Source organism: Anneissia japonica, unplaced genomic scaffold, assembly GCF_011630105.1.
Source record: "Anneissia japonica isolate Jap-2015-1 unplaced genomic scaffold, ASM1163010v1 scaffold288292_len1863012_cov191, whole genome shotgun sequence".
Lineage (NCBI taxonomy): Eukaryota > Metazoa > Echinodermata > Crinoidea > Comatulida > Comatulidae > Anneissia > Anneissia japonica.
The window spans coordinates 1,632,199-1,647,283 of NW_022688773.1; the positions used below are offsets into that span (position 1 = coordinate 1,632,199).

Genomic DNA, 15,085 nt, shown 5'->3' on the forward strand with positions numbered 1-15,085 from the left:
GCATTTGTTTCTGTGTTTTTGGACACATCACAATCAACATTATATTATAATCTGCTTGACTGACAGACATACTATCTTCAGGGAGAACATAAGTATCATTGTTTGTTCACTTACCATTCGCACGATGGGTCTTATCAAAAAGGTTCTTCTCAAATGCCCTCTGTTCTTTTGTAGTTGGGAATGTATCATCATAATACTGAAAAAAATCATTTTAAAAAGATAGAGAATACATTAATAAAAACAAGTATATTTACAGTATTCATTCTTTTTTGATGAAAGTAGGTATATACTTATAATATATATGAAAATGATGTTTTAGCTCAGCTGTTACATGCTAAATTTGTTGTATACTTTTTTACAACCTGTTTTTGCTATTTATTACAATTTGCAAATAATTAAACATTTAATAATTAATAATTAAAGATATACTCTTTGATCTATCAAACTTGTACAATTATATTAAATATTTGAATTGCATACTTTGTATAGTACATTGAATACTACTGTATTGAATGCATACTACTGTATGTAATGTGTAAATAAATAAAAATTAATAATTATGAATATATATAAAAAATATTATATTCAACTTTGTTAAAGAAATTATCATAATTTTCATATAGCCACATTATTTTTCACATTTAAGCATTATATAAGCTGTACCAATAATTTAAAAAAATATTTTAAAAAGAACAATAATCAAACTGCAATTTTTCAGTCCCTGGTGGTGCACCTTTGCAACGAGTCGCTCTCCATCGTTGTCCAAAATGGCAATTGCCTTAACAGTATACAGTGAGGCTTCCTACAAAAAGATAAACAGAATTTATCAGATTCAGCAAAGAAACAATGCACAAATACATAAAGTATATATTGATAAATTAAATTAACTTTGAATTTCTTTAACCAGTCAGTTTTTTTCCAGAAAATAACGCACAGAATCTGTAAAGGGCCATTTCATACATATTGTAGTTTCTTAATACACAGGTCCGTCCACATTATTGAGTTTTCTGTGACAAAAATCACAGATTTGTCACAGAAAACCTGATGCTAGTGTGGACAGAACTTAAACCATATTCCTAATAGGGCTACATGCTAAAGTAAATGACTGACAGGCCAATCGAAGAATGTTTATGTAATAAATTAAAAAAGGCATTAAAGGAAGAGGATGAATATACAGTATATAAATGAGCCAAACATACAGTAGAATAATATGATGGCAGATCATGTTTATGTAACAGTTGCCTGTATTCATATATCAGTAGGCCAACATACTCTGGTAGACAACATACTTTATACACTGCTTTCAGATATAGTATTACAACTCAGAAGGTTTGAAAATACACACACGCATTAGAGAAAATTGCATAACACATCCTAATATTACAGTTAGACGATGATCGGAAATTTACACTAGTAAGCAACTCTCAGTAGATATTGTTAAAGGAAATCATATGCAAATCAGGAAAAGAAAGGTGTTTTCAGGGAGGTATTAATGAAAAGATTGTGGATGGCTGTTTTAAATATGACAGATATTTCAGCAAAACATTTTCCTTATTATTATTTTTAATATTTTTGAAAATTATAAGTTTAGATTTTAAGAAAATATATCTAAATCGGTGTTTTTTTTATATATTAAGAACTAAAACTATGAAATAACTTTTAAAAAAACAAGATCAAAAATGTGATTGAAAATGCCTGACTCATGATTTTTTGTCAATCAAAAGGCTGCCTAGAGTTCATACGCAGCAGGTGCTGGGGTGGTATTAATTGGCTCTGGTCACCCAACAATTAGAACATTCCCACTAAAGTGCCCTAAGCATCCAGTCTTACAAGTCAGTGCATCCGGACCCCGGTGTAATGGGTCCCCTCTGCCTCAAAAGACGCCTATGGAAGTTGACGGTGTCAGGGTACTAGACCAATTGGGAATAAAATTAGTGAGAATTTTTATACTTAAAGGCTGCCAAACTTGAATCAATGCTGTATTCATAGCAAAGAAATAAATTTAAAAACGTAATATGTTATGCATTAATCTATTTATATTAGAAACTTATTTACAATATATTCTTTAAACAAACTATTGAGTGTTACCCATCTAATTATTAAATTTAAATAAGTTATTTTTTTACAGCTCATTATAATAATTATAGTACATTCATCCAAGATTACTTAAATCAAAATTAAATTTCTTTTAAAAAAACTTCTAAATAAAAAAAACACTTCAAAATTGTTCTTAAATTGTTAATCATTTTATTTAAACCGTAATGTGTGTGAATTTGTGTGACAAAAGTTAAGCGCAGGAACATCAAACTTAGCTATCACCTATGCAAACTTGTGCACGTATACTTCCAAATCAGAACACACACATGGAGCGGAAAATTAATACTGCCAAACACAATACAAAATCAATTAATTTGAATTTGGAAGAAACTTTGTTATAAAATATCTGACATTATGTTACAGTTAGGAGACTATAAATAGAAGAAATTTAATTTCTAATATTATCATTATATAATAATAATCAGCTGAATGAAGGATACAACTCTAGAATAAAATCAAATATACTATTGAAATTGATACTAAAGGCCTGTTTATACTTCAATGATAATGATAAAAAAAGCTAAAAAGCGATTGTTAATATAGAAAACAAAAGAAAGAAGAGAAGTTTTTACACTAGAACGATTTGATAACGATTTATCGTGTATACGATAACAAAATATTTTAACAAATCAAATCAGATGACGTCATAATCATGGAAAAATGATAAAATCGTTGCTACTACTACGATTTTAATGTTTTTCCATGATTATGACGTCATCTGATTTGATTTGTCAAAATATGTTATCGCATAACTGATAAATCGTTATCGAATCGTTCTAGTGTCAAAAATACTCTTATTTCTTTTATTTTCTATATGAACAATTGCTTTCTAGCTTTTTTATCATTATCATTATCGTTGAAGTATAAACAGGTTTTAAATCTCAGATTTTTATTTTCGCATGCAAAAGGGAGGACTGCAGAAATCAAATAATGTTGCAATTATTAGAAACACTCAACCAAAATGCACTTAAATCTGTGAGTCAGTTTACCACTTGATGCATGCAGGGATTGCGTGAGGGAGAGAGATGCAAGAAAACACAAAAAAAGCAAAAAAAAAAATATGAAACCGCTTACAAAGTACATGAGGTCCTAGGAGATGAAACATGAAGTGAACAAAACAGATAAAAGAAACATCATTGAGGGAATTGACGAGCACTTGATGAGTTTATAACGTGACATTAAATTAGTTACTCAGCATCTTAGGCAAAAATTCTTGAAAATGAAACTCTAATGTTCTAATTTTGTGCCCCTTTTTTGCTCTACATGTCAAAAATAACCTTTAAAATATATGAAAATAATCAGCTTACAGTATCAATCAAATTTAAGAAAAAAATGTAAATATAAATTAGACATGATTATGTTCTAAAGGGGTTGAAAATGTAGCATAAAAATCTTGAACTGATTAACTTATCAATCACTATTAAATATTAATGATTACAAAATGAAGAATAGTTTAAAAATAAATAAAGTAAATTCCAATATAACATAATAATCTTAATTAATTATGAAAAGAAAAATTAAGTGAGTGATTTAAAGTATACGTAAACTGAAGGAAGTAAATAGGAAATAAAGAGAGGCAGAGGAAGCGGAATGAGAGAAGGAAGATGAGGTCATCGCAGTTCAATTTAAAACCACAGATAAAAAGGAACTTAACTCATCTGTAAAAATTAAAGCATCACAAACATAAAATACACAGTATAGTAAATAGCGCCCCCTATAAACATAATCTAACTGGTAAAATTCTTGCTTTGAATATAGATTTTCAATTTTTTTAAGTATTTCTTATTTATAATCAAAGGTCACAAGTTATCTGTTTATTCATAGAATGTCATTTGTAACAAACAATGGAGGAACATTTAAACAATTAAAAAAGAGAAATAACAATCCTAATTAAACTGCAGTCAACTGTATTACTTTATAAATTATAAAAAACGTGAAGTAACGCCGTAAAACTGAAAAAAAAATTAGTTCAATAGATTGAACCTTTCCTCCACATTTTTCAAAGGTGTGCAGCCCACATATAAACCAGACCATTCAAATGACAGTTCAGATAATATTTGGGTATCATCCATCCATTTTTCTAACATCCCCAGGTATTAGAATTGTACAAGTCATCATACATGTATTCATAATCATAAATTAAGCAAGGTATTTTTTTTTTCTTTATTTATAAAGATCATTTTGAGGAACGTGAAACAAAAGAAAGGAAATGGATGATGACACAATCTTGATGTATAATATGTGTCAAGGAAACATAGTTTATCATGAATGATTGATATGATTGTCATCAAAAATGATGATACAGTATTTTTTTTTGTTCTTAATAGATAAAATCTGAATGACATAAATTAGATTATATTTAGAAAAAAAAATTAATGACAGTATCAGAAGATTAATCAGGAAACATCTTCACTTGAAAAATATGAACCAAAAAAACACAAGTTTAGATGCATTTTTAAATGAAGCTTATCAACAAAATCTTAATTGAAAATTATAATTTATAATTTGAAACAATTTATAAATTTTGAGTTGAAAATTAATACTTAATTGATAATATATGTTGTAATATTAGTGTTTGGCCGAATAAAAATATAAATATGTTTCAACTTTCATATACTGTACATCATTTGGAGATAAAATGGGATGAGGCTCTTTTTTCCCCTTATAAAGACATTACCCATATCAATTGTAGATCTAGACAGATACGCAAGTACTGAGTGCTTCAGGATGTTTGTATTTCTTCAGGATTTTCTGTATGCTACATAATGTTAAATAATAAATAAGTTTTTTGAGAGCAGCCATTAAAAAAAATATACAAGCAATGAAGAGAATTTATGTTTTTTGTTTTATTTGGCATTTATAATGTACTGTACATAATTGGGATAATCTTCAAAGTATTCTGATGCATTGCAATACAGTTGTTGCTGGTGTCTCCTCAGCTACTGTACCATCATCTTGCCCGTGGGTTCATACAATGGTCCATTTTCATGTACCTGTTTGGGTATCATGCACCTGAAGCTATGGTATGTCAAAGAGGTCTTACGATTTAATTTATTCCAGTTTAAAGCTCGGAGAAGTTTCATAAAATTGGTATGAAATATACTACCTGTAGAGATTAGTTTATCACTGTACAGTAGTAAATTCCAAGTCTGAATCACTTTAAATAGAGATAAATATCAACAATTCTGCTATCAGTCTAGTTTCATTACAATTATGTTGCATCACCATAATAATTAATATTATCCTATAGTTTATTACTGTACTGTAGCTTCATTGGACTCTCCATCTGATTTGGGAAATTTCTTTTTCAATACAGTAGATGACAACTTTCAAGAAGGGGAAAACGTTGAATTTTGAAGAACTTAAAAGTTATTAAAAAACACCTCAGAAGTCAGGAAAGCTCATTTCCTGCCATCTAGGATTCAAAATTTTCCGGACCCCCCTTTCATTTTGGGGATTTGGAAACATTCTGACCCCGACCCCGACCCCTACCCTCCCCCTAAAATGAACCCAGATCCGCCCCTGTACACTGTACATGAATTTCAAAGAACCAAAATAAATTAAAAACATGCTTGGTTTACACAGTATTTCAGATGATTTAATGTCAGTTAATACACTCCATGATGTAACAGTGACCCTATTTATTGTTTTATAGTACAGTAGTAATTCCACAATGGTTCTTCCTACTGTATTAATATAGCTCGAATTAAGCTATACAGTAATTACAAGAAATTAATAGATTATTTTGTGAATATTCAATGTAGAATTATTTCCACAACCTTCTGCATATACAGTAATCTTCATGTGATGCATCATTTACAAAACTATAACCATAAAAAAACACTGTAATTGGGACTTGGCAATTATTTAAACAAAAGAGTTTTTTAAAACGTGATATTGCTACTGAAAACAAAAGAAACTTTCTCTATTGTTTAAACAGGTGAAAATTTGATCAAAACATTAGCCTATGTTACTATGGAGATAAGGTACGAGATAGGAAGAAACAACCTAGGAGAATTCTAAAACTAATAAATTTTTTAGCAAAATCTTGACATTCTAATAGTATATACCTCAGGGGGAATAACTGACCAACTACCAGTCCAGAATTAGTGTTTCCTGAACGTGAGACAGCAATTTGTAAAAAACCTTTTCCTAGATTTTGACACAACTTCAACATTTCCTGGCAACAGTAACTGCAGAAGAGGAAAGTATAATTGGAAATGTCACACCATAGCGTACAAGGTACAGGTCTTATTTAAGCTCCGAGCCGATTTAAAGAAATTTTTTTTGGGGATGGAAAAAGACATCAACACAAGTGGCATGGCTTAGAGACCAGTTTCTGCGATGCTTGTTGTATTTTGTGTGATAAGTGACAGTCAGCACAGCCACACCAGACTATTGGCAAGGCCAGAGTTTATGAGGATGTGGACAGAAAAAAATTATGTGGCCTGGGGACATAGAAAATATATTAATGATAAAATATAAGTCTAATTTTCCCCCTTAGAGACTTTTGTTTCTTATCATCATAACTGCAAAGAACTCACTTATTCACAAATATTTTATACTAAATGTCTGGAAGGTACGATTCAAAATGAGTAATGAAAAAATAGGATCGATGGAAAGAGAAATATTAAATGAAGTTGTGGGTGATTGACGAACAAGTGAAATTTTGATGCAAGGTGTTCTTATAATGAAACGTTTTAATTAATCAAGGAAGTAAAATAATGCAGATAAATTGCTACAAAAGGAAACATAGGCGAAACATTTTGGACAACAGTCTCGCGGGAAAATGCGAGAATGTCAGCAGACGAGACCAACTAAGTCCGTGTTCAGACGTAAACTCAAATACATGTGTAATCAAATAATAGCATTGGGGCTAATTCCGACGGCCTTTCGGACAAGTAGAATAATAACCGGTAAAAACCAGTAACTTCTCGTATGTCTTTCCTTCAACCAAGGTCAGACACAAGTTTTTTAGCAATATTTTTGTTGTTACTGTTTAAAACTATATACATAATCTAGCCTTTGTAACTTCATTTGGAGCTTGAAGTGATTTCTTCACCGTGATAACAAAACATTCGGCACATGTCCGCCGCTAAACGACGCCATGTTGTTGTTGACTGTAAAACAACTCGTAAAGTTGTTGTAACAAAACTAATTTAAAAGTATGTATAAAATTATTTTTCTGTTATTGAAATACAAATTACATCTAATTATAATTTTTAAGTTTGTTTTTTAAACAGTAATTACTCACTTAACAAATAATAAACTATGAATTAGAAATACAACATTTGAACGAATACATGTAAAAATGTCGCTCGCTCGCTAGAAAGCCTACCGTAAGCAACTTTTTTTTGTTGTAAGTTTAAACGTCATTTTCTCGTGTTTTGCTAAAGTTCTTACTGTCAAACTTTTTTATTGCTTTTAAATATTACTTAAGTTATTTTCATAAGGAGTTAAAGTATTATGAGAAAATGGGAACGAGATTGAACGATAGGAATTTTACTCTGGCCCGGTGTTGTATACAAATCTAAAGGTCAACTTTGACATGGACTTGTTACATGTGATACACTATGAATGGAGGCAGCATGTAATTGAAATATCCACTAAAAAAGATGGGTTTTTGAGACAGATGTTTTTCAAATTTTTTATGGCTAGAGGCAAAATTTAATTGCCACACGTGGCCTCTCAGTTGTACCCGGTAAAACTTTACTCGTCTAAACGGGCCCTAAGATGCTGGCTTTTGAAATCGGAAGAGAACTAAGATTCACAATATTATCCTCACAATGTTTTCCTTCCTGAGTATTTTCTTCTCATCCCATTAGACTGGCTAATTGACCAATTCCAATTTCACACTTTAAAAAATTACCATAAACTTCTCTTTAATTATTTCTGAACCTCTCAAAACTTAATTTTGTCAAGGGAACAATTATTTTTCATTTAATACATACATTCATACATTTAGCACAAATATATGGCTACTTCAGATCAGAGCAGTATCCTTTTTATTCAATTGTAGCCACATAATATTTTTTTTTAAATCCAGCTATTAAATCATTGAATTTGCTCTAAATTTGACATCTTTATTGTTAATTTTACTATAGGTAACATAATGTTTATTATGTAATATTTCAACAATGTTTTGTGATGGCGGTCTATCCAGCAGAAGCTACAATAGAGTATATCAATTGTCTTATAGAGTACAGTATTGTATATCCCAAAGTAGTTTTAAAACAAAGTAGCTTAACAATCATTTAGAGAAACTTTTAAAAATCCTAAAAGTTCAAATCTGACACAAGTGATCAAAATGACAAAATCAATTTTGTTTTTAACCCAATCCAAAAACTATTATTATCTGATGATCAAAATCTATAATAAATAAAATTAATGCAAAAGATTTTTAAATTAGATAAAAACATGGTTTGTGCACATGCTAATAAGTGTTACTAATATATCGTGGGAAACCCAGACTAAATAAATTCCACCATGAAAACAAAGCAATTTTGCAAACATTTAAAAATTAAAACAATCTTCCTATTAGTATTATTGAAGCTGACAAAGCATATCAACAAGCTTCTGTTTAACACACAATTCTCACCAATAAAATTATTTAATTAGGCAAGGCCATTCAAGGCCTTAAAGCAATACGTAAAATATAACAATAAAAATTTGATCTGTAAATCCAAGACCTTCTAACATGCGCTTAATTTCCTAGTTGGCACATTTTGTTGAACGCGACAAGAAAACAACAAATAAAGAAAGTGTCATGTCACATGAAATTGATTAAAACAAGTGATACGCAACAACTGCCGCCACAGGACACTCTCGTTACACAAGTGACCCGCAGAAAAGTGCGCTCAATGCCACGGGTCATTCATGACTATGACCATGGTGTACGGTTGGTGTGTTGATCATTGTCTGCGAGGAAACATGCATCATTAATTAAGCTCAGCAGCACCTTTGGGTGAAATCTGCGTGGAGTTGCTGCTTGGTCATTGAATCGCTCAAGATTTCAGTCTTAACACCCCATGTTCAAATCCAACACAATGACTATTTTTCTCTTGAATGAAGACAATCCTAATACTCCCTACTCTGTCAACACTAAAGGTGTATCAAATTTTCTTTGACAAAAAAAACTGTTGAATGTGTACTATTGGGCTTATTCAACTGGGTCATTTCGTTGACTACGGATTTTCATTGAGTATTAGTTTCATTCGACTGGTTCGTAAAATAGACTTCGTTGACAACAAAAATTAACGTAACCAGAGTGCGTTAATCAGTGTTAAGTTATCCACGTGACCAAAACAAACATGGCCGATTGGTCAGTTCAGAAACAACATTTGCGTTAATATAATTTTAGATTAAATTTCAGAAAATAAAAATTATAATATTTACCAACATGAAGTCAAAAAAATAATTGTAGTTTAACAGAATTCAAAAACTTTCTGAAAACATTTTTTCCGAAAAACACATACTGCCATGCCACAAGCTCAAGCAATCTTGGTTACCCAGCGTGTACATCACGTAACTATGCAGCCATTTTGTTTTGTCGAGTATTTACTAGTTTTCTATTCCACTAGTCGTCTTCGTTAAGTAGGATTTTACCACTGCGCAGGTGGGCATGGTTTAACAAGGAACGACCAGTCGAATATGGCCATAGTCATGATGTGCATATGGTGATGATGTGCCTATATATAGTCATGATGTGCCATGGTCATGATGTGCCTATATATAGTCATGATGTGCATATGGTGATGATGTGATGTCATCATGACCATATTTAGGAATGTCGCATGTTTTTGTCAAATAGAATTTAAAAGTGTGGACAGGACTTATGCCATCATGTGACAAGTTACAGTTCTAAAACAGCACTTTTTGTAAAATAATTAGAATGAAACCAAAAAACTTATAATAGTAAAAACTGAACCTAATGTTAACCACTGCTCTCCATGATGAACAAGTTCATTTAAAAATTGATTTTTATGATTTTTTTTAATTTTCTAGCGGACAATAGCCCCTTGGAAATCTTTTGAAAAATTCTTAAGACCTTTTGAACTTTTTAAATGTGATGAATTTGTGCTAAGGAAATTGATGACAATTGCTAACATCGTTTCTGTAATGAAGCAAAAGGTGAATTATCCCATTGATACTGTAAATGAATACACTTAACAAGTCATGGGACTACAATGTCTTGTTATCATCATTCAGGTCTCCCTCCAATAAAAGACCACTTTTAAGACCAAGGTTTTCACGGTCTTTAGCAGCTCCGGTCTTTAATTAGAAAAAATATTATCATATTAAAGGATATTAAAGATGGCATTCATTTGAGGCTGCAAAAAGGTGGTCTTTAATTGGAGGTATTTAAATTTTTTGTAAACTTGTTAGCAGTGAATTTTGTCAATGGAGGATGAAAAGAAGAATGAGAGTCTATACACTAGACTATATAGACTAGTATGTACACTAGTCTATTTTTATACATTACAGTATTCGCTACAATTTAAATTTAAAATATTTCACAAATTGTGAACAACTTAAATTACAGATCTGCCAAACGTACAGTATTACCAATGGAAGATATCAAATAAGATGAGTAAAATACTATATCTAGCAATAATTCTGAACATTAACTATATTCAATTTAAAATGTAACATCTAAAATGTACTATAATGCCTATTTTTTGCTTACTTTTTATTCACTGTATTGTTATTTAATTATTTATTTATTCATTCATTTATTTACTTATTACTGTATAAGATTTTTTTTCCCTTCGATTTAGTTTTGGTGTGAGATACACTACAATCAACAATCAATAACCCATGAAATTCAGAAGATTGAAAGCAACTGGTGATGTTTTTCAATTGTTTTTGATTGGATGATTGCTGATTATCACCTCAAATTGCAACGACTCACAGATGCTCACAGTTGTCAAAGGTCAGGTCCCCTGGTAAGCATTCGGTTCGATTAACCTTGATTACGACAAGAAAGTTTTAAAAGATGGTACCACGTAATGATGCCATATTTTGGTGACAGATGTTTCATGGGAAAATTCAGATTCAAATTATAAGACTGGCCTTTAAATGTTTCAAAATTTACTAATTGACTTGGACATTCTGGCAATTTCTTACTTGATTGCAAAGCAGCAAAAAGGTATGTACAGCTCGTCGGGCTAGCAAGCGCAAAAACGCTGTATCAACCTGTTTATAAAGGTATCTTTTTTGTTGAAAAATACATTTTTTGAGTGGTTGAATCATGTAAAAATGTTTTATAATTATGTGTTGTGACTGTGAGAAGAACATTTAGGTGAAAAAAATAAGAATTAAAAGTTAGGTGTGAAAGTGCATCAGCGCCAGTACGACTAATGCTCTGCTCGCACATTCACGACACCCACCCACCCAAACAGCTAGGGTATGGGGGGGGGGCATATACTGTAACTTACTTCATAAGCACATTAATTAGTTAGGATTAAAAATCAATTCGGAAATAGGTTAATAAATGTAAATTGGTGTGCCAGTAGAAATTACGAAATATTTTAATGATATACAAACAATAACGTGATTTGGAAGTTGTAGGCCTAGTCTAGCCTACGTGGCCGGATTCGAAGGTTGTTCTGATGGCATTCGTACGGCCAGCCAGTCATGGCAAAGGAAAATAAGTAAGACTATTGATAGGCTGTGGTAAAAAATGTACGCTCAAAGCAAAATCAATACACGCTTAGCTAAACAGGAATGAGATTTGATTAAAATATAACATTCTCAACCCTACTTGTCCGTAAGTTACAGAAAGAAACTTTATAAAATGTGATATTTTATGTCGGCAATTTTACCTGAATGGGCGCATCCATGTTGGTTCTTGCTACGTGGAGTTTGTTATTGTGGCGTTAGAGGGCGCCATCAAAAGCGCCACCTTCAAATTTCACATAAATTTCAGTTCTTACTTCAGGCCAGGGGCCACTCAAACAGTAGGCCTACTGTCACGCAGGAAATTATTTTAAAAACTCAAAAATAATAAAAGCTTGAAATTGATTTTCTTCTCTCTTTTTTTTACATACACTACCGGAGAGTCTAGTCTTCCTATCATCAGAAACTGCCAAGTAAACATAAATATTGTTTACGTGAGTAAACCTACTAATATCATATATAGCACAATTTGTCATTATTTGTTATCTTTTAAATTTCATTTCATTTATAGAATTTTATGAACCTAACAATCCTTCCGAGACAATAAACCGCTATTTTAGGACTATTTTGATGCCAACCAACTATTGCACATTCCCCTCCTCATAATATTGCATTGAGGTTCAATAGGGGAAACATGCGTCTTTACTCGATTGGCACGGACCATAGCCATAACTGTTATGTAACTATATTACTTAAAATTTAATCTAAATATGGGAAGAAATCATGAACGGGAAGCCATTTTGAACAAATGAGGATGTTTAGCCTGTCTCCTAACGACAGGGGACCACAACCGCAAACTTTACAGCGGATGTGTTAAGGCGTGAACCCCATTCAATTGCTGAACTTAATGAGACGTGATTATGTCATTTACATTACTAGCAATATGCATTTTCCTGGATGAATTCTGTCTCAACCTGAACATATCCGATTGAAATGTTTTATAGCATTTAACCAAGGAGATACGTACGCGGGTTGAAGTCGGGAAATATTATATTATAGGCCACTTCCGTAGGCTACACTTTATAACCTACCGCCTAAATAGGGGATATAAAATTTAATTAATATTCTGTTTCTAAAGTTGAAAGTTTTTGTTATGTCACACTGTATTACGTCTATAGGTGACAAAACTTCCAAGTTCAAAAATGGTTGATTGTATTATTATTATTTTTAAGGAAATTTTTAATTTGACCAATAATTGGATTGTTGGATATTTTTTTAATTGTTTTACTTACCAATGACTGAATTTTAAATAGTGTTTTATATATCCATTGATTAAATACCCGGTTGATTAATATTTATCATAAATATTTCCCTATGCCTATTATTTATCTAGGCCTATTCTGATTATTTACAATAATTATTACTCATTAAAATACCGGACGATTATTTTAATTTTACTCTATGTTATCAGCCTCTAGCGTGTGACAGGGCTGTTATCGTAATTTCATTAAATTCTCTGCAGGAGGAACCACGCCTTATTCTCTTTCATACATGTCTGTCATATGGTGAGATCAGATCGTAAAATCATTTATAGGTTTCTCTTTCCTTATGATTTATTCTAAAATTATTGGGATGAATCTTTTCTCTTTGGACGACCTATGCCTCTATAGTGATTTAATAATTAAAAGGTAGTAACTATTGTTACAAAGTCTTAAATGAATTCCTAATTCTGATTGGATGTGTCCTAATCCGATACATACATACATTAATAGGCCTCCTATTCAAATTTTAAATTGTGAAAACTGGTGCTACAATAGCCACCGCCTTTTTAAAGTATTAAACCACCTATAAAAAGGCCAATAATTTGAATGATAAAAAGACACACTTCTTGCAAAAACTTCACTTCAGCTTAACTAAGTCCCTAAGTCCCAATTACCTAAACAAATCAAAGCGGTTAGGAAATGGAAGATGTCCGAGTCTTATCACACGTGAGGTAGGCCTAGGGCTAAAGTATTTGCCGAGAAGCTGCTTTCTGACCGACATCTATGACCTAGATCATCCAAATTGAAGATGTCACCATTATCCATAAGGCGATCGATCAACGGTGCGATCAAGTCGTCCGTGGTAGGCCACTGTATTATTCAAATCCTGGGTTGAAGAAAATAGTGTCGTTTCTTTTATTTATTTTACCAAAAATAAGACAACAAAACAACAATACAGCTGGCCCTAAACAAGCGTTTATAAGTATTATATTTACTGTAACATTAAAATTATTTTTTTTAAACATACAAAAAACTTAAATAAGAAATAATGGCCTATAATTAACAAAAGTAAAAAAAAATCATTTAAAAATACTTTAACGTCAGGTACGGTAGGCCTTCATTTCTCAGCGAGAATTCTATACGCTGCTAAATTTTTGAACAGTGTTTATAAAATTAAGTTATATGCCTATCCTTTTCGTTTATAAATGCGGGCTATACAATCTCTCTTGATGTACTGTATACTGCGCTTACTTTAACTTTTACACATTGTGCCGGATTTAAATGTATTTTTAATAACTTTACATGGCCTATGGTGTATTTAATTTCAGCGTTCATCACCTATACCGGTAATTAGGCAGCCTGGCCTCCTTTGGTCTAGCTGGTGTCTTAGTTCAGCTAAAAAAATAATGTTTCAGTTATATAAATAGATAAATTTTTGTTAGGGTTTTTTCAGAATTCACCACAGGTAGGGATAAAAAAAACCCCAAGAATTTTGCCATTAAAATTCAAATAGTTGGAAACTGTAAAAAAATATCATGAATATTCAAAATTTAAATGATTAACAATGTGATAAAGACGTGTATCTTCGTTTTAACTAACGTTCACAGTACAAATACTGTCATATAGACCTACACAAGCACATACGTATATCACTTCCTGTGTTATTATGATTTTACACCCCATATTAAAGTTTCGGCGTTCTTACGGTATGTTTACGATTCTGACCAATAGGAAATGAACCCACAACTTTGATTAGAAACAGCTCCCGCAACACAAGTCACAAATCCTCTGGGTAGCTTATTTTTTTGCCGAGTTTCACAATCAAACATTGATTAATGCCAAAAGGATATTAACGTCGCTAATGAGAGAAAAATAAAAGGACACTAACAATCTCAAAAGTAATTTCAGCACGAACCAGGATTGAAGAACGAACCGGGGGAGACACCTTTATCTCGAAACATGCACTTTTATAGTTATTACGGAAATCCATTTATACAGTGGTCAAGATTTATATATTTAGTGCGGATCTCAATATAACTTGGTGTCGAGTGATCTTATTATAGCTCGGATCATAATGTCTCGACATTCTATATATATATATATATATA

At 31.6% G+C, this 15,085-nt stretch overlaps 1 protein-coding gene across 3 annotated transcripts in view; it reads right to left on the reverse strand.

Annotated features, from left to right (window-relative positions):
• The window catches only part of LOC117123418 (coatomer subunit zeta-1-like), a 100,620-nt gene extending 88,652 nt beyond the window's left edge, over positions 1–11,968 (reverse strand). For 2 of the 3 annotated variants that reach the window (XM_033269339.1, XM_033269325.1), the window contains exons 1-3: positions 11,922–11,968; positions 734–802; positions 115–196 (exon numbers count right to left, since the gene is read on the reverse strand). In XM_033269339.1, the coding sequence (XP_033125230.1) occupies positions 115–196; positions 734–802; positions 11,922–11,939 (169 nt within the window). In that variant the 5' untranslated portion in view covers positions 11,940–11,968. Of the gene's footprint in view, positions 1–114; positions 197–733; positions 803–3,171; positions 3,183–11,921 lie in introns of those variants that run through there. The other variant, XM_033269332.1, reaches the window with a different exon arrangement.
• Between the last annotated feature and the right edge of the window lie 3,117 nt (positions 11,969–15,085).